Below are 22,797 nucleotides of genomic sequence, written 5' to 3' on the forward strand. Positions count from 1 at the left end.
TTGCTATGTCTCCAAGAGTTCAAAATATTTTGTTTACCAACATCCTTTCATTCTTAACAAAATTTTCACTTTATTTTGAAAAAATACTCAGTCAACATTATTTAGCACTGATGGTATTCATAAAAGTGTGTTAGAGGCAAATTATAGTAGATGAAGAAGGGAAGGTCTCTGCCATCAAAAGTTTCAGAGCCTTGCAGGGAAGAGAGACCTGTAACCAGGCAAGAACAGTGATTTAAATGTCATCATAGACCTGGAAAAGAAGATAAAACCTCTGCTTAGAGAGGTTAGTGGAGACTTTAAGAGGGCATCACGTTTTACTTGGTCTTAGGGGATGGGGAGAACATTTTGTAAATATCAACGAGAAAGAAGATGGCTTGGAAGTTGGGAAGGGAAGGGGAAAAATGGAGGTAGGAAGGACCTTCCAGGCAAAGGGTAAAGCAGATATACAATCGGAAATCTTGCGGGCCATGGAATATTCTGGGAATAGATAAGCAGAGGCAGAAGCATAGGTTCCTGTGGAGAGGAAGAGATGGGGAGAAGAGGCTAGAAAGGTGGGATGGGGAGAGATGATGAAAGTGCCCCATGGGATGTGCTACGAGCTTTGTACCTTGCAGTGCAGCAGAGACTTCACCGTAGTGGACCGCTGTTGTGAATACACAGGTACGGGATGGATTCTCGCCCCAAACTTGGTTAGGATGCAGAGATCAGTGATATGTCTCTCATTTTCTCGGTTTCTCTCTGCCTGCCTCTCTCTCTCTCTCTCTCTCTGTCTCTCTCTCTCTCTCTCTCTCTCTCTCACACACACACACACACACACACACACACACACACAGACACACACACACACACACCCTCCAACATAGTATGAACAGATGTATCACGCACATAATGAGACTTTCTGGATAGAGCAGGGTAGCTCCAAAATTGGTCCCAAAATGGCTAGAGAGAACAGAGAGAGAAGACTGGCTTGGGGGTTTTGTGGTGGTTGGGGAGTGGGCCCAGGGTGAAGGTTCTCATGTATAGAAACCAGCCTGTGGGGTTTGAATCTCTCACAGGCACCAGAGGAAGGAGTACTCAGTCTTTCTTATAAGCTTGCCAACTTTGGGGCAGAAGAGGGTAGAGCGAGGCTTAAAAGCTGTCAGGAAATATATTACCTCTTATGCTTGGGAAAGACCAAACTGGATGTTTTTGAAGCAACTTTCTGAAACTGCTCTTTTAGAAATGTGAACCAGCCCACCACTATGGTCTGTTATCACTAAATCACTGTTGGTTTCTGAGTGTTGACCTTGCTGGCTTTCCTGTTGACTCAGGACCTAGAGGTCAGCAAGTGTGATTGCCTGAATAGTTATTTCCCTCATATTGGAAAATACTGATATTTTGATATATACTTCAGTTTTTTAGTTGTTATAATTAAGGATCTCTATAGATCAGGGGTGCCTGGATGGCTCAGTTGGTTAAGTGTCTGACTTTGGCTCAAGTCATGATCTCGTGGTTCGTGACTTTGAGCCGCGCATCAGGCTCTGTGCTGACAGCTCAGAGTCTGGAACCTGCTTCAGATTCTGTATCCCTCTCTCTGCCCCTCCCCCACTCATGCTCTGTCTGTCTGTCTCTCTCTCAAAAATAAATGAATGTTAAAAAAAGAAGATCTTTCTAGATATAAAATTATAATTCCCTAGAAGTCAGAAAGTTAACTGCAAATTTGTCTATGGTGTGTGTATTTATGTATTATTTTTATTTTAAAATAAAGCTTTTGTATCACTATCATTTTTAAAATCTTACACTAAGATACATTTAAACAAACTCTTATTTATTGTTTCAATTTAAATTTTAGTTAACATACAGTGCAATATTGGCTTCAGGAGTAGAATTCAGTGATTTGTCACTTACATACAACACCCAGTGCTCATCACAACGAGTGTTTCCTTAATATCCATCACCCATCTAGTCCATCTCCCACCTACCTCCCTCCATCAACCCTCTGTTTTAATTTTTTTAGGTTTATTTCTTTGAGAGTGAGAGCGAGAGACAGTGTGAGCGGAGCAGGGGCAGAGAGAAAGAACGAACACCCCGTGGCTTGAACCCACGAACTGTGAAATCATGACCTGAGCAGAAATCAAGAGTCAGATGCTTAAGTGGCTGAGCCACCCAGGTGCCCCAACCCTCAGTTTTTAAATAAATATTGATATCCTTTGGAATACCACCTAACATCCTCTCCCATACCCCAGAGGTACTCACTCTAAACGTTCAACTTTAAATAACATATGTAAGCCTCAATTCTTCCTCTGTGTACTTTTTTAATTAATTTATTTTTTATTTTTAAATTTTAGCATAATTAATATACAGTGTTAAATTAGTTCCAGGTGTACATTATAGTGATTCAGCAATTTTCTACATTACTCAATGCTCATCATGATGAGTGTGCTCTTAATCCCCTTCACCTATTCCACCCCTCCTCCCCCCCACCCACCTCCCCTCTGGTAATCAGCAGTTTGTTCTCTGTAGTTAAGAGTCTGTGTCTTGCTCTCTTTTTTTCCTTTGTTCATGTTTCGTTTCTTAAATTCCACATATGAGTGAAATCATATGGTATTTGTCTTTCTCTGACTTATTTCACTTGGCATTTTACCCTCTAGATCCATCCATGTTGTTGCAACTGGCAAGATTTCATTTCTTTTTTATGGCAGAGGCCAGTTTAGCTTTTTAAACAATTAGAATATATTGTGGTGGAGAAGTCAACTGCCAGGCTATGAGAACGCCAGGATGTGTGCTCTTGTAGGTCAAGAAAAGAAACTCTGTGATGTTATCACAGAGTTGATAATGCTATGGGATTCTTTAGCTGTCTTTATTGGAAGATTCTGTTGATACTTAGAAGTGATTAATTTCCTGTTCAGTGACTGTGACTTTTTGTTGGTATTATGGGTGGGGTATATTTCTGACTCTGGATTAAAGCAAGGAAATTCTTAGATGAGACTACTCACTCCTTTCCCTCTTATTTTCTCTGTCAAACCTGACCAAATGTTTGGGGAAGGAGGATCTTACTCTACAAATTTAGTTTTCATAAAATGCTATTTTCAAATGTAGTATTTGCTCTGCTTAGTTAAAAGTAGATTGTCAATCTTACTGTTTTATGTGCCCCTGAATTATGAGAGTACTTTTTTCTGTCATGCAGTAAATGGCCAGTTTTTCTTACTAAAGAATTACGCTTTATTTAAGCCTCTCCATAAGTCAGATTCTTCCAGTATGACTCATTTTATGAGAATTATTTTTGGAAACTGCAGGCTGAAGTGTTTTTCAGTCCATGGTATTATTTACCATGTAAGTGATTTATTTCACTAAGTCCCTATGGTGGTTTCGACTGCAGTGGAGGGAATATTCTGGATTCCACATGAAATACTGGGAGGCTGGGGTTCTAGTGGCTCCAGTGTTGACTTATGTGGAGCACCCATCTATTGCTACAATAATGCTTTGTAATAAGCTACTAAACCTTAGTAACTTAAAAGTCACAACCAGAGTTCTGCTTCTAGCAGGAAAGTGAAACATCTCTGTAGACCAATTCCCCAGAAAACTGGTGAAAGTCATTTTTAAAACAACCATTTAAAGTCTTTGGAAATGGGGATATTCTTGGAGAAGATGGTGGTGTAGGAGGACACTGGGCTCACCGCTGATCACTTAGATTCCACCCACACCTGGTGGAATAACTCAAAAAACCGCCAGAAGACTAGCAGAATGGATTCTCTGGAGCCAAGCCCAGAGAGGCCCACAGAAGAGGGTAGGAAGGGCAGAGAGGCAGTGCAGGCTACACGGACTCTCGGGAGGGAGCCGGGGTGGAGGGGCCGCCCGCTGGCCAAGCAGAGCCCCTGAGTCTGGCTGGCAAAAGCGGAGGGGCTGGACGGACTGTGTTGGGACAGCAAGGGGGACTTAACATCTGGAAGGTTATAAGTTAACAGATCTGCTCGGAGAACGGGAGGGATGGAGGACAACGGGAGGGAGAGTTGTTGAGCCCCGGACAACAGAGCTCAGCTTGGCGGGGAACAAAGGTGCTTGCCAGCGCCATCTCCCTCGCCCATCCCCCAGCCAAAATCTCAAAAGGAACTGGTTCCTGCCAGGGAACTTGCTTGCACCGTACAAACACCCAATGCTGTGCTTCTGTGGATCCATCCCTCCAGTGGCAGGTCTGACTCCCTCCCAGTGCCACAGGGCCCCTCCCAAAAAGGATCACCGAAGGATAAGCGAGCTAAGCCTGCCCCCCTCCCGCCCCTGTGCACCTTGCCTATCCACCCCAGTTAATATGCCAGATCCCCAGCACCACAAGCCTGGCAGTGTGCAAGTAGCCCAGACGGGCCACGCCACCCCACAGTGAATCCCGCTCTTAGGAGAGGGGAAGAGAAGGTACACACCAGTCTGAATATGGCTCCAGCGGTGGGCTGGGGGCAGACATCAGGTCTGACTGCGGCCCCACCCACCAACGCAAGTTATTCAAGACAGCACAGGGGAAGTGCCCCGCAGTTCCGCACCACTCCAGGGACTACCCAAATTGAAGAAACAGAAGAATTCCTCAAAAGAATCTCCAGGAAATAACAAGAGCTAATGAACTGATCAAAAAGGATTTAAACAATATAACAGAAAGTGAATTTAGAAAAATAGTCAAAATTAATCGCTGGGCTTGAAAACAGTATAGAGGACAGCAGAGAATCTATTGCTACAGAGATCAAGGGACTAAGGAACAATCAGGAGGAGCTAAAAAATGCTATAAACGAGCTGCAAAATAAATGGAAACAACCACGGCTTGGATTGAAGAGGCAGAGGAGAGAATAGGTGAACTAGAAGATAAAATTATGGAAAAAGAAGCAGCTGAGAAAAAGATTAAAAAAATCCAGGAGTATGAGGGGAAAATTAGAGAACTAAGTGATGCACTAAAGAGAAATAATGTACGCATAATTGGTATTCCAGAGGAGGAAGAGAGATGGAAAGGTGCTGAAGGTATACTTGAAGAAATCATAGCTGAGAACTTCCCTGATCTGGGGAAGGAAAAAGGCATTGAAATCCAAGAAACACAGAGAACTCCCTTCAGACGTAACTTGAATCGATCTTCTGCACGACATAGCATAGTGAAACTGGCAGAATACAACAATAAAGAGAAAATTCTGAAAGCAGCTAAGGATAAATGTGCTCTAACATATAAAGGGAGACCTATAAGACTCGTGACCGATCTCTCTACTGAAACTTGGCAGGCCAGAAAGGAATGGCAGGAGATCTTCAATGTGATGAACAGAAAAAATATGCAGTCGAGAATCCTTTATCCAGCAAGTCTGTCATTTAGAATAGAAGGAGAGATAAAGGTCTTCCCAAACAAGCAAAAACTGAAGGAATTCGTCACCACTAAACCAGCCCTACAAGAGATCCTAAGGGAGATCCTGTGAGACAAAGTACCAGAGACATCGCTACAAGCATGAAACCTATAGACATCACAATGACTCTAAACCCGTATCTTTCTATAATAACACTGAATGTAAATGGATTAAATGCGCCAACCAAAAGACATAGGGTATCAGAATGGATAAAAAAACAAGACCCATCTATTTGCTGTCTACAAGAGACTCATTTTAGACCTGAGGACACCTTCAGATTGAAAGTGAGGGGATGGAGAAGTATCTATCATGCTACTGGAAGTCAAAAGAAAGCTGGAGTAGCCATATTTATATCAGACAAACTAGACTTTAAATTAAAGGCTTTAACAAGAGATAAGAAGGGCATCATATAATAATCACAGGGTCTATCCATCAGGAAGAGCTAACACATATAAATGTCTATGCACCGAATACACCGAATACTCTACATCCCAAAGCAACAGAATATACTTTCTTCTCGAGTGCACATGGAACATTCTCCAAGATAGATCACATACTGGGTCACAAAACAGCCCTTCATAAGTATACAAGAATTGAGATCATACCATGCTTACTTTCAGACCACAATGCTATGAAGCTTGAAATCAACCACAGGAAAAAGTCTGGAAAACCTCCAAAAGCATGGAGGTTAAAGAACACCCTACTAAAGAATGAAGGGGTCAACCAGGCAATTAGAGAAGAAATTAAAAAATATATGGAAACAATTAAAATGAAAATACAACAATCCAAACGCTTTGGAATGAAGAAAAGGCATTCCTGAGAGGAAAATACATTGCAATCCAGGCCTATCTCAAGAAACAAGAAAAATCCCAAATACAAAATCTAACAGCACACCTAAAGGAAATAGAAGCAAAACAGCAAAGACACCCCAAACCCAGCAGAAGAAGAGAAATAATAAAGATCAGAGCAGAAATAAACAATATAGAATCTAAAAAAAACTGTAGAGCAGATCAACGAAACCAAGAGTTGGTTTTTTGAAAAAATAAACAAAATTGACAAACCTCTAGCCAGGCTTCTCAAAAAGAAAAGGGAGATGACCCAAATAGATAAAATCATGAATGAAAATGGAATCATTACGACCAATCCCTCAGAGATACAAGCAATTATCAGGGAATACTATGAAAAATTATATGCCAACAAACTGGACAACCTGGAAGAAATGGACAAATTCCTAAACACTCACACACTTCCAAAACTCAATCAGGAGGAAACAGAAAGCTTGAACAGACCCATAACCAGTGAAGAAATTGAATCAGTCATCAAAAATCTCCCAACAAATAAGAGTCCAGGACCAGATGGCTTCCCAGGGGAGTTCTACCAGACGTTTAAAGCAGAGATAATACCTATCCTTCTCAAGCTATTCCAAAACATAGAAAGGGAAGGAAAACTTCCAGACTCATTCTATGAAGCCAGTATTACTTTGATTCCTAAACCAGACAGAGACCCAGTAAAAAAAGAGAACTACAGGCCAATATCCCTGATGAATATGGATGCAAAAATTCTCAATAAGATACTAGCAAATCGAATTCAACAGCATATAAAAAGAATTATTCACCATGATCAAGTGGGATTCATTCCTGGGATGCAGGGCTGGTTCAACATTCGCAAATCAATCAATGTGATACATCACATTAATAAAAGAAAAGATAAGAACCATATGATCCTGTCAATCGATGCAGAAAAGGCCTTTGACAAAATTCAGCAACTTTCTTAATAAAAACCCTTGAGAAAGTCGTGATAGAAGGAACATACTTAAACATCATCAAAGCCATTTATGAAAAGCCCACAGCTAACATCATCCTCAATGGGGAAAAACTGAGAGCTTTTTCCCTGAGATCAGGAACACGACAGGGATGTCCACTCTCACCATTGTTGTTTAACATAGTGTTGGAAGTTCTAGCATCAGCAATCAGACAACAAAAGGAAATCAAAGGCATCAAAATTGGCAAAGATGAAGTTAAGCTTTCACTTTTTGCAGATGACATGATATTATACATGGAAAATCCGATAGACTCCACCAAAAGTCTGCTAGAACTGATACATGAATTTAGCAAAGTTGCAGGATACAAAATCAATGTACAGAAATCAGTTGCATTCTTATACACTAATAATGAAGCAACAGAAAGACAAAGAAACTGATCCCATTCACAATTGCACCAAGAAGCATAAAATACCTAGGGATAAATCTAACCAAAGATGTAAAAGATCTGTATGCTGAAAACTATAGAAAGCTTATGAAGGAAATTGAAGAAGATATAAAGAAATGAAAAAACATTCCGTGCTTATGGATTGGAAGAATAAATATTGTCAAAATGTCAATACTACCCAAAGCTATCTACACATTCAATGCAATCCCAATCAAAATTGCACCAGCATTCTTCTCAAAGCTAGAACAAGCAATCCTAAAATTCATATGGAACCACAAAAGGCCCCGAATAGCCAAAGTAATTTTGAAAAAGAAGACCAAAGCAGGAGGCATCACAATCCCAGACTTTAGCCTCTACTACAAAGCTGTAATCATCAAGACAGCATGGTATTGGCACAAAAACAGACACATAGACCAATGGAATAGAATAGAAACCCCAGAACTAGACCCACAAACGTATGGCCAACTCATCTTTGACAAAGCAGGAAAGAACATCCAATGGAAAAAAGACAGTCTCTTTAACAAATGGTGCTGGGAGAACTGGACAGCAACATGCAGAAGATTGAAACTAGACCACTTTCTCACACCATTCACAAAAACAAACTCAAAATGGATAAAGGACCTGAATGTGAGACAGGAAACCATCAAAACCTAGAGGAGAAAGCAGGAAAAGACCTCTCTGACCTCAGCCATAGCAATTTCTTACTTGACACATCCCCAAAGGCAAGGGAATTAAAAGCAAAAATGAACTACTGGGACCTCATGAAGATAAAAAGCTTCTGCGCAGCAAAGGAAACAACCAACAAAACTAAAAGGCAACCAACGGAATGGGAAAAGATATTTGCAAATGACATATCAGACAAAGGGCTAGTATCCAAAATCTATAAAGAGCTCACCGAACTCCACACCTGAAAAACAAATAGTCCAGTGAAGAAATGGGCAGAAAACATGAATAGACACTTCTCTAAAGAAGACATCCAGATGGCCAACAGGCACATGAAAAGATGCTCAATGTCACTTCTCATCAGGGAAATACAAATCAAAACCACACTCAGATATCACCTCACGCTAGTCAGAGTGGCCAAAATGAACAAATCAGGAGACTATAGATGCTGGAGAGGATGTGGAGAAATGGGAACCCTCTTGCACTGTTGGTGGGAATGCAAATTGGTGCAGCCACTCTGGAAAACAGTATGGAGGTTCCTCAAAAAATTAAAAATAGACCTACCCTATGACCCAGCAGTAGCACTGCTAGGAATTTACCCAAGGGATACAGGAGTATTGATGCATAGGGGCACTTGTACCCCAATGTTGATAGCAGCACTCTCAACAATAGCCAAATTATGGAAAGAGCCTAAATGTCCATCAACTGATGAATGGATAAAGAAATTGTGGTTTATATACACAATAGAGTACTACGTGGCAATGAGAAAGAATGAAATATGGCCCTTTGTAGCAATGTGGATGGAACTGGAGAGTGTTATGCTAAGTAAAATAAGCCATACAGAGAAAGACAGATACCACATGTTTTCACTCTTATGTGGATCCTGAGATACTTAACAGAAACCCATGGGGGAGGGGAAGGAAAAAAAAAAGAGGTTAGAGTGGGAGAGAGCCAAAGCATAAGAGACTCTTAAAAACTGAGAACAAACTGAGGGTTGATGGGGGTGGGAGGGAGGGGAGGGTGGGAGATGGGTATTGAGGAGGGCACATTTTGGGATGAGTACTGGATGTTGTATGGAAACCAATTTGACAATAAATTTCATATATTGAAAAAAATAAAAAAAGTCTTTGGAAATGGTCTTAAGGTCATACACAAATGAAGTATGTGTTCAAGAAAATCTGTTAAAACTTCAGAAGTTGCAGTGAGCCTGTGATATCTGAACTGATACCCATGCCATGTCACTCCCCTCCTAGCTCAGCAAAATGGAAACACTCCACTTAAGACTGTGCCACAAAGGACACAGGGCTCTTTCTCCCTCCAACTCCTACTCCTACTCCATTCTGCCTCCAGCTACTTGTTGCCAAGACTCAGTTCTGGGAAAGTACGGCTGAGAGATGGGGGCTTGCTTCTTCCTCCTAACCCCCCGTCATGGGATGTAGTCTCTACCTTGGATGTGGCATCACTGAGTATACTGTGACCTGATCACGTATACAAGTACTGTGATATACAGTGAGAGGCAAGGTGAGAAGAGCCGAGGCTACTTTCCCTCCATAAGGGTTCAGCTCCTAAAGGAAGAGTGTCACTCAGAAAAATGTCCTGTTGTCCCCACCCCCATCACCAGAGCCATGTCTCAGGGATTGTTGCCCTGGAGGAGAAGTGGACCATAAAACAGAGAATGCTGAGGGGTGCCTGAGTGGCTCAGTCAGGTAAGCAACTGACTTCGGCTCAGGTCATGATCTCATAGTTCATGAGTTTGAGCCTCGTGTCGGGCTCTGTGCTGACAGCTCAGAGCCTAGAGCCTGCTTCAGATTCTGTCTCCTTCTCTCTGCCCCTCCCCTGCTCACGGTCTCTCTCTTTCAAGGATAAATAAACATTAAAATAAAATTTTTTTAAAAATTAAAAAAAAAAAGAAACAGAGAACGCTGAATTCCTTACCAAAAGAGCTGATTTCATTTGCAGGAAAGTATGGAGAAGGTTGAACTTAAGGGCACTCTCAAAAACAGTGGAGGTTGTGATGAAAGGCTACTGGGAAAAGATTTGTAGATTAATTGGATGTACAGATGAAACTGTAGGCTGGCTAGTTTTCTGGAGAGTGGCTGAGAAAGAGGCACCTGGGAGGAGCCCTCCTGGGGACAGAACAGATCTTAAACATTGACCTAAGCAACTGATCTTTCAAGAGATCCTGCGTTTGATTAGGTCAGCCTGTGGAATAATTCATGCTTCAGAACATTTGTTAAATACAGTAGAACAATCAGCTGGTAACTAGTGGAGCTTAACAGTTGGTTGTGGTCGGAGAAGGAGACGGAGAGAGTTGTGCCAAAACCAATGGCATCCCAGGGTGACAGGAGTCATACCCACACCTGCAGCCCATGAGGAACCACATAAAAGGTTTCACAATGTAAGGGGAGGCTGCTGACTACCCTGAAATAATCCAGCCAGTTACTAAACAATTCAATAGAGACATAATAATAGGTACTTGGTGGTGGAACCAATACTCAGAGTTACTATATTATCTAAAATTGCCACTTTCAAACAAAAAATTGTGGGACACACACAGAAACAAACAAAAAATATGACCCACATACCGGAACACAAGCAGGCAACAGAAACTTGTGAGGTCAATCAGATGTGGCCTTTAAAAGAGACTTCAAAGTCCCTCTAAGAAATATGTTTAAAGTCCTGAAGGGAACCATGATTAAAGAATGACAAAGCTGCATCAAACAGAAAATGCCAGTAAAGCCAGAGAAATCATACAAAGGAACCAAATGGAAGTTCTGAAGCAGAAAAGTACAGTGACTGAAATGGCAAATTCATTAGAGGGCTGACTGGTAGATTTGAATTGACAGAAGAAAGAAACTGTGAACTTGATAGAACTGTTGATTTTTTCAGTGTGAGGAGCAGAAAGAAAAATGAAGTTTTTCAGACTGAAAGCAAGCAACTGCAGGCAGTAATTCAAATCCATAACCCTTCCAGAAAAAGCACTGGTTAAGGGAACTATGTAATTTTAAAAGACAATAGAAATGCATATTTGTTTTCATTTCTTTTTTCACAGATTAAAAAAAAATTGTATAGTGTATCATGCATAAAAGATAGAAAAATGTAATATATTTTCCAAGAACAGCACACAGCAGATGGGTGGAAGCAAAGCTGTATTGGGTTAAGAAAAGGACTAGAATGTGTAGGAACAAATGAAGAGAAATATAAATGACAAATAAGGAGGTTAATAGAACAAAATCTCTGTAACTATACGTTTGCTTCTTCTCTCAGCTCCTTTAAAGGCACAGAGACATGACATAGTATAAAGTAATAATTCTTTCAACGTGTTACTGAGTTTGTAGAATCTGCAGTTTTAATATATAACAATAATACCACAAAAAGGAGATGAATTGACTTTTTGTCCTTGCGAAGCATCCAGTCTAGTGGGAAAGACAGTTGCCCAAAGAAATGTGTAATTCCAAATTGTCATGGATGATCTAAAGCAGAGTTTACCACCCTCAGCAGTACTGACATTTTTGACTAGAGAACTCTTTCTTGTGGGGCAGGAGGGATGTTCGTGGTATAGTAGGATATTTAGCAGTATCCTTGGCCTGTACCCCCTAGATGATAATAGCACACAATGGTTGTGATGCCATAAAGTATCCCTATACATTGTCACATGTCCCCTAAAGGGCAAAAGTATCCTCATCTAAGAACCACATTACCTTAAAAATGTACATTAAAAATAAATTTAAGATACTGGGTGCCTGGGTGGCTCAGTCGGTTGAGCGTCTGACTTTGGCTCAGGTCGTGATCTTGCAGTTTGTGAGTTCAAGGCCCGCGTCGGGCTCTGTGCTGACAGCTCAGAGCCTGGAGCCTGCTTCAGATTCTGTGTCTCCCTGTCTCTCTGCCCCAACCCACTTGCATTCTGTCTCTGTCTCTCTAAAAAATAAATAAACATTAAAAATAAATTAAGATACAATAAAAGGATGTAACTTGAGTAATGAATCAAGTAATCAAGGAATATCCTCTGACGAAGCGACAGTGAGACTGAGAACTGGCACAAGAATATGGAATTAGGTAGAGATGAGGCAAGAGAAAGAACATTTCAGAAAGATGGGAATGGGCTAATTCCTAAGCTGTCAATGTATTAGAGGCCTTTTAATAAAAGTAAGGTAACTAAACATGAATGCAAAAGAGGATGGGGGTTGAGATGACCTTGTACCCACCCACAAACAAGGAAAAATTCTGGACTTTAATAGACTTCTTGGAACTTGGATCCATCTCTCGTATCTGGATGAACATGAACATGATTTTTGTATATACAGTAAAACTTTGGATTGTGAGTAACTTGTTCTGTGAGTGTTCCACAAGATGAGTGAACATTTCTAACAAATTTTAACTTGGTCAATGAGCGATGCCTTGCAATACGAGTAGTACATGATGCTGAACGTCACATGATCACAACTGAGCCGTCGTTCTTCTTTCTCTCTCTCGGTGCGGCATTGTGGATGATCATCTCCCATGCTCGGATGCTCAGTCTCAGGCTGTGCTGTTTGATGGAAATCCGTGATTTTTCAGAATGTTGGAAGTTGCCCACAACTGGCACTGGTGTATTTTTTGTCACTTCAAAGCACCTGTGGACAGTCCTTTGCTTTTCCATACAAGAGTAAGCTCAGGAATGCTTTGCTTCATTCTAGGTCAGGCTGCCTGCAGATATAGACCCTTTGCTCTGCTGCTTTATTGCCAGTTACATTAAATACAGTATATGACATTATATTATGTCGTTATATATGACAGTATATTAAAATTTTTATGTTTATTTTTGAGAGAGCACAAGTGGGGAAGGGGCAGAGATAGAGGGAGACATAGAACCTGACGCATGCTCCAGCCTCTGAGCTCTTAGCACAGAGCCTGGTGCGGGGCTCAAACCCGTGAACCGTGAGATCATGACCTGGGCCGAAGTTGGCTGCTTAACCAACTGAGCCACCCAGGCACCCGACAGTATATTAATTATATATGACAGTGTATTAATACTGCACTGTAGTCAACATCCGTGTGAGCATATACAATGGCCCCCATGCAGAAAAAGATGCTATTGAGCCAATAGATAGCAGTGATTCCATTAGTGATAGTGAAAGTCATCCTACATTATAATTCTCTTCTCTTCTCTTCCTCACACCAGCCACAAAGGCTTTCAAAGGTAAGTGCAGGTTAATTTGTTTATTTTTCTTTATATTTTGTAATTTATTTATTTTTTCTATTATAATATTGTAGTCAGTTTTACACGAATATTTTTGGGTTGTGGAATGAATCATCTGAGTTTCCATTATTTCTTATGGGGAAATTTGCTTTGATATACAAGTGCTTTGGGTAACAGGCCTGTTTCTGGAACAAATTAGGCTTGCAAACCAAGCTTTGCATGACAATTTGGAATTACACATTTCTTTGGTCCTCTGTGTTTCCCACTAGACGGGATGCTTTACAAGGACAAAATAGTTGTCTGTTTTGTTTGCCGTTAAAGATCTAGCATCTCCGTGCTTGCTACCAGGTAGCTGCACAATAAACATTTGTTCAATAAGAGCAGGAAGGAGGTAAGGATGGAAAGGAAAGACTTTATAAGGAAAGTATATAAACATTACTGTGTAGAAGATGCTGTCAGGGTCCTGCCCATATCATCACATCACACACCAATTAGATACATATTTGCCTGACTTCGAAATGTTAGAGCCTGCATTTTTTTGGTAAAGGTTTTTATTAGGCTTTCAGAGCTCACTGCCCAATAGCATGATAGTCCAGAATGCTGGGGCAATATCTTCTCTTGGAAAGTGTATCCTCTAGTGTCCTCTAAAGTTCTTCAATGCTACTAAGCTGATTAATAGTGGACATTTGCTTGCTTCCTTCCCTTCCCTGTCTCATTGCCCCACTTTCCTATTAGTTTCCTGGGAATACTCACCATGGTAGGCTAAAAAATAGCCCCCAAAGATAACCAGATCCAAACCTCTTGAGCTTGCAAGTGTTACCTTATATGCCAAAAGAGAATTCACATGTAAGATTAAGATAAGGATCTTGAGATGAGAGATGATTCTGTATTCTCTGATAGAATCCAAATGCAAACACACATGTCCATATAACAGGGAGGCAGAGAGGGATTTGACACTGAAAAAGGAAATTTGACCACTGATGGAAGATGCCACACTGCTGACTGTGAAGATGGAGGAAGGGGGTACAGACAAGAAATGCAAGGAATGTGGCTTTGGGAGCTGGAAAAGTCCAAGAAACAGGTTTTCCTCTAGAACCTCCAGAGGGAGCATGGCCCTGTTGGCAACTTGTTTTCAGCCCAGTGGCACTCTCGTGGACTTCTTACCTCCAGAGCTGTCCGAGACTAAATACGTATTTTTTTAAGATTTATTTTATTTTATTTTTTAGGGAGAGTACATGAGCAGGGGAGAGGGACAGGAGGAGAGAGAATCCCAAGCAGTCTCCACACTCCACACAGAGCCTGATCCCAAACCCTGGGATCATGACCCGAACTGAAATCAAAAGCCGGATGCACAACCGGCGACCCATAAGTATGTATTCTTTTAAGTCACCAAATCTGTAGCAATTCATTAGCAGCCATAGGAATCTGATACAGATTTTGGTAAAACGAAGTAGTTTGCTGCCGTAATGAATATCTAAAAACGTGAAAGTGGCTTTGGAATTGGATAATGGCTATCAGCTAGAATAACTTCGAGAAGTATGATAGAAAATCCTAGATTACCTTGAACAGTTAGTAGAAATGTGGATATTAAAAGTGTTGCTGGTGAGAGCCCAAAAGAAAGTAAGGAGCACAGTGGAGAAAATGTGCATTGTTGTAGAGAAGGCCTAAGTCATCGAAGACAACCTATTAATGGAAATATAAGTGTCAAAGGTGTTCCTGGTAAAGGTTTAGAAATGAGGAACATCATAATGGAAGATGGAGAAGAGGGGATTCTTGTTATGTAGTGGCAGAAATCTTGGCTGAATTTTGTCCTGCAATTACACGGAAAGCGGAAGTTGTGAACAATTAGTTGAAGATTTAGTTGAGCAGATTCCCAAGAAAAGTGTTGAAGGTGTGCCCTCATTTCTTCTTGCTACTTATAGTAAAATGCTAGAAGAAAGTAAATTGAGGGAACCGCTCTTAAGCAAAAGGGAACCAGGACTTGAAGATAGGAGCAATTCTCAGCCTATCTAGATTGCAAAAGACATTAAAAGGAAAAGATTTATGTCAGGAAAGCATCCTGTGGAGATAAAAATCAAGCATGTAGCTAGACATCTTTGAGGGATCAAAAGATCAGAGTATTCAATCATACAGGGGGCTCTTTGAAGTGATATGGGGTGTGAATCATGGGTAACCTCCAGCCATCTCAGCAGAAGCAATGAGTTGGGATGGCATATTCCTGGAGAGAACTGTGAACAGGTCTCCTGTTTAAAGACAGGAATCCCCAAGGCACAAATGGGAGACTACAAGACTTTTGAGTATGTTGAATCACCAGAAACAATGCCATCTTTAACTGAAAGGATAGATGAAGAAATAAAAGGCGGCTATGGAACTCCAAAAATTTGACAAGAGGAAAACAAGGTGATAAAACTACTCAGCTATAAGCATGTGCTCCATTCAAAATAAAGGAAAGAAGATTTTGAGGACAGAGCCATGGTTGCAGGTAAAGTCATGTGACCAGAGGGAGGAGCCTGAAGCCACAAAAGATAATTCCCAGATTGAAACTTATGTACGTTTGTCTCCTTGATCCCCATTACTTGGATCAGAGACTCCTCTCTTCCTTCTACTTCTCTCTTTTGCCACGAGAGGGTATATAACTGTTATCAGCTGTAAATGAACCTAAAAGAAAGCAGAAACACAAACTTAGTGGAGAGGAAAATTTAAATGAGAGAAATGAGAGGCAACATCTCTTGGTGCTTTGGCTTCCCCTAGGACAGCCACAAGACAACTGGGGTTAAACTAAGCCCAAGGTACACTTCTGTTTCTCAACAATGTTTACCTGATTCTGACATATAAACATCCCATTATGGTTTCCAAAATGATCAAGGGGTATTTCTCAAACAGTGTAAAATCAAGACACTAAAACAGATATGAAATAAACATGTGTTAAAAGATTCTGTTTAATCAATGAGGGAATGGGAAGAGGTTATAACAGGTTCACAGAGAATCCAAGGATGAGATGCAGGAAATGTAATCAAGAATATTTAAATCAATGTATAAATTGAGGCAAAAGTGGTCTTATTATATCATGGGGGGGTCAATGTAATGTCTCCTAGATAACACATTTTACATATTTATCACTACCTATAACAAAGGATTATAAAAGACCTCAGAGACAATAGAAGGCTAGAATCAGATAATGTGGAGTGGTGTCCTAAGAAAAGTTTTCCATTGAAACACATATTTATCTTTATAATGTTAAAATAAGCAGAAAATTACAGTTTTCTCAAAATCAGGTCCAGTCATTAGGGTGACCAGGTTCCTGTCCTGGACGTTTCCAGGTTGATGCCTGATGACACAATGGGCACCAGTAACATCACAAAGTGTAAGATGTCACAAAGGCAGCTCCCTGACCAATGAGGAGCAAGAGCAGGGGCGTGTAGTGGGGAGGGTTAACTGCTGGTATCTTGAGAGACCTAATCCAACTGGAGAAGGAAGCAGAGCTGATTGGAGCCAAACCCAGCCAACATCATGTCGGGGAAAAAAATCCAGGTGAGCTCCTGTCAGACTCCATCCCATCTTATAAGAAGTGAGCTAAAGTGTCCTTTGAGCTACGTGGACCGCCTCCTGCTTCAGGATCAACATGCCCAAGGCTCGGATTCATCCATAAATCGTTTCCGCCTTACCATGCTTGACCACCTTACTGACTACATCCTAGAGATGGTAGCCAATGAGGCCATCAATAGCAATATGCACACCGTCCCACAAGATGATAGAGGTGTTGGCAGCAACAGACAGCCCCCCCAAAACGTGACGAATGTGAACTTCACTCTGCTTGATGAGATGCCTGGACCCAGGAGAAGTGGCTAAAGACTGGGTCCCAGACCCTGGAGGGAGTCCTCACAGCCGTAGTCTTAGACAAAGCTTCTCATAGCTGAGGAATCGTTGGCCTCTGTCATCAGTAAATAAACGAGTTCAATCTAGTGCCATGCTTCTGACTGACTTCTGTTTCTGCCATTCTGCGTTGGAGGCGTCTGTCAGACATCTGGGAGGAGATCTCCCATGGGGAGTGGAGGGTGGACAGGGTGATCAGTGTGGGATGCTGGACTCGGGCATTTCGGGGAGCGGTTTCGCTGGGGACAGTGCGGGAAGCGGCCCTGAGGGAGTAGCGGGTCAGGGGGAAGAGACTTCCTCACTGGCGCTGAGCCAGTCCAGGCTTGTGAGGCCAGGAGGCTGGCGGGGTGGGGGTGGCTCTCCCAGGCATGTTGAATGCCCAGAAGGAGGGTGGGGGCTGAAGACCACGACTGAGGTGCCACAGGCCTTATTCCTGACCGGAGACCATGTGGAAGTCAGGAGGTGATGGCAGTGGGGGTGGGTGGAGGGGGTGGCATAGCAGCCGACACGCACTTAACGGGCCAGGGCTTCGCGTGAAGATTGAGGAGCGACGGGGAAACCATGAAGGGGTACACGTAGAAGGAACTATGCTCAGGTTGATTTGATGGCCTTATACCCCACCTCATTCCAAAAAAGGGCTCGAGGTAGGGATTATTAGCTAGTGCTGCGGTACTCTGTGGAGTATATCCTTCTGCCCTCTCTCGCGGACCCTGGTCACCCGTATAGTACTATGAAAGGTAGCATCTGGCCTAAGACATGCGATCCTAGACGTTCTTTTTAAAAACCATTTGTTGATGTTTCTCTATTTTGAGAGAGAGCATACAGGGAAGGGGCTGAACGAGAGGGAGAGGGAGAATCCCAAGGGAACTCCCTACCACCGGCGCAGAGCCCGATGCGGGGCTCGATCCCAGGAACTGTGAGATCATGACCTGAGCCAAAACCAACAGGCAGACCCTTGACTGAGCCTCCCAGGTGTCCCAATCCTATGAAGTTCTTAATGGTTATTGTTAATAGATTTATTTAGAAATATACTCCATTATAAACTCCTGTAGTAATCTCATTCTCCATGAAACACCTAACCCGTCTACGATCATATACTTGATGGAGCAACATAGAGTTATCAGTGGCTGAATACGTGTTTGGAGAGGTACAAGTGTGTTGTGTGTAAGTTCTGTCCCAAGTGCTGGACTCGGGAGGACATGCAGTTCTTACAAAGACTCTTGTGGTGTTTTGGGTTAAAAAGAGTTGTCACGTCAAGTGTTGTGGCAGTCTTTCCCCTTCCTGTGACTGTCAACATTTAATATTTTCTCCTGTTCATCATGTGCTCAAGGGCCCCCCCCACCCCCACCCCCCTGCAGCCCCCTGGACTGTCACAGAGGGCTGGTCAGAGGTTGCCTAGGCAGCGTCGACAAAGGGATCAGAGGAGCTGGGTTGGCCATCCCAGTTTGCCACTTTGTGGCCATGTGATGTGGGACACTCCTCTGTTGCCTCTGAAAAGCACTTTCCCGTGTGAAATGGGGATAATAAGGGTTCCCCCATCTTTGGATTTTTGCCAAGATTAAGTCATTGCGTGCCTGTCAACTGGCGCATAGCGCAGCGCCCGGCACAGGCTGCGCCCTGAGTGCATAGCTGCACGTCTCTCCCTTTCTGTAGACCACATGCTTAGGCGTGCTTCCCCAGGTGCCCCTGGCCTGGATCTCACGCGATGGCCGGGGGCCTGGGCCACTGGCTGTGAGACCGCAGCCTGCTGAACCTTGGGGAGAGACAGAGTGCCACGCAGAGGAAGCAGCCAGAGGTACACCCAGGAACCAGACAGGCCTCAGCCTGGTTTCCTCTCTGCTCCCCTCTGCCTGGGGACTCACCCTCTCTCTGCTTCCTGCCACCATCTTTTAAAGTATGGTGTTGGCTTAGCCTTTACCTACTTCATAGGAGTGTCCTGACAATAATAGTGTCAGGGTTGTGTTTAGAGCTGATTTGAATATGTGCTCGTACAAATCCAAGAAACTTTTCTTGCTCCACAATGCCATTCAACCAAATAGTTACAGAAACCTCACTGTCAAGATGTCTGCCTTTCCAAGTTGTGATTTATTGTAGAGAGCCAGGAAGCCCTCTTTGCCTTAGCCAGGCTCAACTGTTACTCCTGTGTTCATTTGAGTAGCAAGCAGGTGTCTCCCCCCAGTGGCAGGTGAAATTTCTCCTTCACCTTGTCACAGGATAGCACCCACTTTGCCATCCCATCCATGAAGTGTAGTGTCTTTGTGTCCAAGGCGTGGTTTCTCATAGTCCAGTGACTTTTGGCCAGGACGGACTGCCTCCAGGGTGGATCATGCCAGGGAATCAGTCAGTGTGCTAAGATCTTGATATGTTGGTTAAAAAGCTGTCTGATTTTTAGAAGCAGTTGATTTGGCTCATGGCTTTGGCTTGTTTTAGCACAAAATAGTCCCCTGGGTACTTCACCAGAAGGCCCAGCAAAGGAATTTATAAAGGCCAGAGAGGAGCACCTCAGGGGCTCAGTCTGTTAAGCGTCCAGCTTTGGCTCAGGTCATGGTCTCATGGTTCGTGGTTTTGAGTCACACATCCAGCTCTGTGCCCACAGCTGAGAACCTGGACCCTGCTTCGGATTCTGTGTCTCCCTCTCTCTCTGCCCCTCCCTTGCTTGCTTGCTTGCTCTCTCTCTCTCTCTCTATCTCTCTCTCTCTCTCTCTCTCTCTCTCTCTCTCTCGAAAATAAACATTAAGGCCAGAGAGGTGAGTGTAGGTGGATAAACCATGTTGGGTTAGCAGACCTGTGTGGTCAGGTGGTCACTTTACAGTCCATGCAGTAGTCCACACTAATGGTCTCTGTGACACCTGTAGGGAGCCAGACTTCCTGGGCTCCTTCACACTGTCTGGTGTCCAAAGTGGAATTTGAAGGTTTAATGACCCTGTGTTGGCAAGCCCTCTGTGGTCACAGGGGCATGGGACAATCAGGCAGAGCAATACTGCCATCCCTTTAAGAATTGTACTTCAGGGGAGCCTGGGTGACTGAACCAGTTAAGCGGCTGACTCTTGGTTTTAGCTCAGGTCATAATCTCATGGTTCTTGGGACGGAGCCCCATGTTGGGCTTTGTGCTAACAGCATGGAGCCTGCTTGGGATTCATTCATATATTCATTCATTCATTCATTCATTCTCTCTCTCTCGATAAATAATAAATTTAAAAAAAAAGAACTGTGCTTCAGCTATGCTTGTGGATTTCACAGGAAACATAGGGGCCAGGGCCAGTACAGGATGGGTGTAAATGCAGCCCCTGCCAAATCCCCCTCCTACACGTGCACAGGAATCCTCCACTCAGGGGAGGCAGGTGGAGAGGGGGAATCACTGCTCCTGGGAAAGAATGAGCCACCAAGTTTAGGCCCTTTGTGCATTTCAAAAAAGTAGGAGGTGGAGGATGGTGAGGAAGGATCAGCTCTAGCTTGGGCCCTGGAGGGAGGACACCGTTGATGACCAGTGCCCTGTTGGGAATGGGAAACTAAAACCAGAGTGAGTGGGGTCCGGGGCTGGAGGGTGTGTAGCTGCCAAACTAGGTGTGGGATCCAAAGGTGTATGAGGACAGGCTGAGGTCAGAGACGGGTCAGCACAGCAGAAAACATAATGTGTGAGAAGAGATGAGCCCAAGAGTTGAGTCTGGGGGAATCTGGAAGGTTGTGTGGGCTCGGGGTTGGCATGAGCACAAGGCATGGGGATTAGGCTGGGCTCCCACTGAGAACAGCCTTTGGGAACAGAGACGTTTGAAGGCCCAGGCTCCCTTAGTTCCTCAATCTGACATCCTACAGGGTGTGGCCAGAATGCAGGTAGCAGATGGGATCATTAGGCCTACAGTGATGTATTTACAGGAAAATTAATCAGCTGCCAGCATTTAAAATAAAGAATTTTTAACATAAAAACCTCAGTCACTGGCTTCTCGGGTGAAGTCAACATGTCTGCACACACGTGTTTATTGTCACATGAAGATGTCTGGCTGCTGTCCCGTGACTACTGGGCCTCTCTGGTTTGCCACAGTGCTCACCCTTCGCCGTCGTATCTCATGTATGACCCACGTCACTCCTTTACAGTACCGTCCCGTCTCTTAAAGTTGCTTGAGTTCGTTATCCTCACCATCCTAACACCAGTTTTCTGAAGGGTAAAGTTCTCTCCTTCAATAGTTTGGAACAGCACAGTGCTCCTCACAGCTGTCTTTGGTATGGGGCCAGTATTTTCTGTTGTTCAGATAGATTGTGAACTGATATGTGGTCCTATTTTCGTAGGACTAGAATGGAGTTTACATTTGACTCTTCACTCGAATTCAGCACCATCTGAACTAGTATATACTCTGTTCAACAAGAAGACTCCACTCACTTAAATGTTGTGGCAAAACCCACGATTGCTGTAAAGGTCGCTAAAGGCTGACCATTTCCGAACCGGTCGTCGCTGATCAGTAACATAATTTAATGATCTACATCAGTCCCTAAATCACATTTGGATAGCACTGTAAGAGTGAATTTATTTTATCTTATTCTTTAAGGAGTATGGTTTCAAATCTAGGAAAGGCCTCGAATAGGACCCGTATTTGATGTTTCATTTAGTGTTTCTGCTTCAGAGTCCTTCATGAAAACAGAAGACTGGTACGTCATGTATTCAGGGTTTTGAAATCGCTGCGGGGAAAATCTCTCTCCACTGCATCTTTTTAAACAAAATCGAAAGGAAACCGGTTGGCGGCAAGGAGGCAGGTCAGGTAGTGTCCTTGTGGGACGCTTGGGTTCTGGCACATAGGATGAAAGGAATTCACCAACTCGACTGTGGAGGAGAGAGCTTTCATGACATCCTGGGACAGAAGAGTGCCAGAAGAGGGAGGAAAGTCAGGTTCTGGTCTCCCACAGGTGTGGTTTCCTTGGGGGCGCATCAGCTTCCACAGCTATAAAATGAGGAGGTTGGACAAAATTGTTCCAGAGGTCTGCTCAAGGTGTACAATTACCAGTCTGAGCTTTTCCCAACAAAAGTCTGTACTGACAGTGGGTAAGTGGGGCACAGAGGACAGGAATTATTTTTTAGGGTGTCCATTTTATAGCTGAGGCCACTTTGGCCCAGAGCTGACCCTCAACTCTCCAAACGTCCCATGGCCAATGGGCAGAACAGTGAGTATGCCAGTCCTGTTCTCGTACCTGTTGTTGGGGCTCCTCTGCTACTATAGCCTGAGAGATGAGCCTCAAGAGAGAAAGTGTGTAATACTCTCCTCTGGGATAAAGAAGCTACTCTCTTGGATACAGAGATGTCGGGGTTTATTGGATCTCTGGGTAAGCACGAGCAACAACTCTCAAGAACTTTTACTTGTGTTTTATTTCAGAAAGGGTTAGGATCAAGGACTGATTTTATGGTTCAGGCCTTTCAATTTGCAAATCCAGGTCTTCTTCCACTGGGCATTGTAATAGTTGTGTCATGAACCCACCCCCTCAAATAAGGTGTTTTTGAGATTCTCTGTCCACTGACATGATCTTAAAGGTGATTATGTGATGA

The 22,797-nt window shown here is 43.1% G+C and overlaps 1 protein-coding gene across 1 annotated transcript; it reads left to right on the forward strand.

Moving 5' to 3' along the window:
• The first annotated feature begins 16,796 nt into the window (after window positions 1–16,796).
• Window positions 16,797–17,357, forward strand: LOC122477529 (huntingtin-interacting protein M-like). The gene has a single exon (XM_043570604.1). It carries the CDS (start codon window positions 16,905–16,907, stop codon window positions 17,241–17,243), a length of 339 nt encoding a protein of 112 aa, XP_043426539.1. The 5' UTR covers window positions 16,797–16,904; the 3' UTR covers window positions 17,244–17,357.
• Window positions 17,358–22,797: the final 5,440 nt, after the last annotated feature.

The sequence above is a fragment of the Prionailurus bengalensis genome, chromosome X (genome assembly GCF_016509475.1).
Source record: "Prionailurus bengalensis isolate Pbe53 chromosome X, Fcat_Pben_1.1_paternal_pri, whole genome shotgun sequence".
Lineage (NCBI taxonomy): Eukaryota > Metazoa > Chordata > Mammalia > Carnivora > Felidae > Prionailurus > Prionailurus bengalensis.

Excerpts from the sequence above, each read along its gene's own strand:
- LOC122477529 (XM_043570604.1), top strand. The coding sequence starts at position 16,905 with ATGTCGGGGAAAAAAATCCAGGTGAGCTCCTGTCAGACTCCATCCCAT.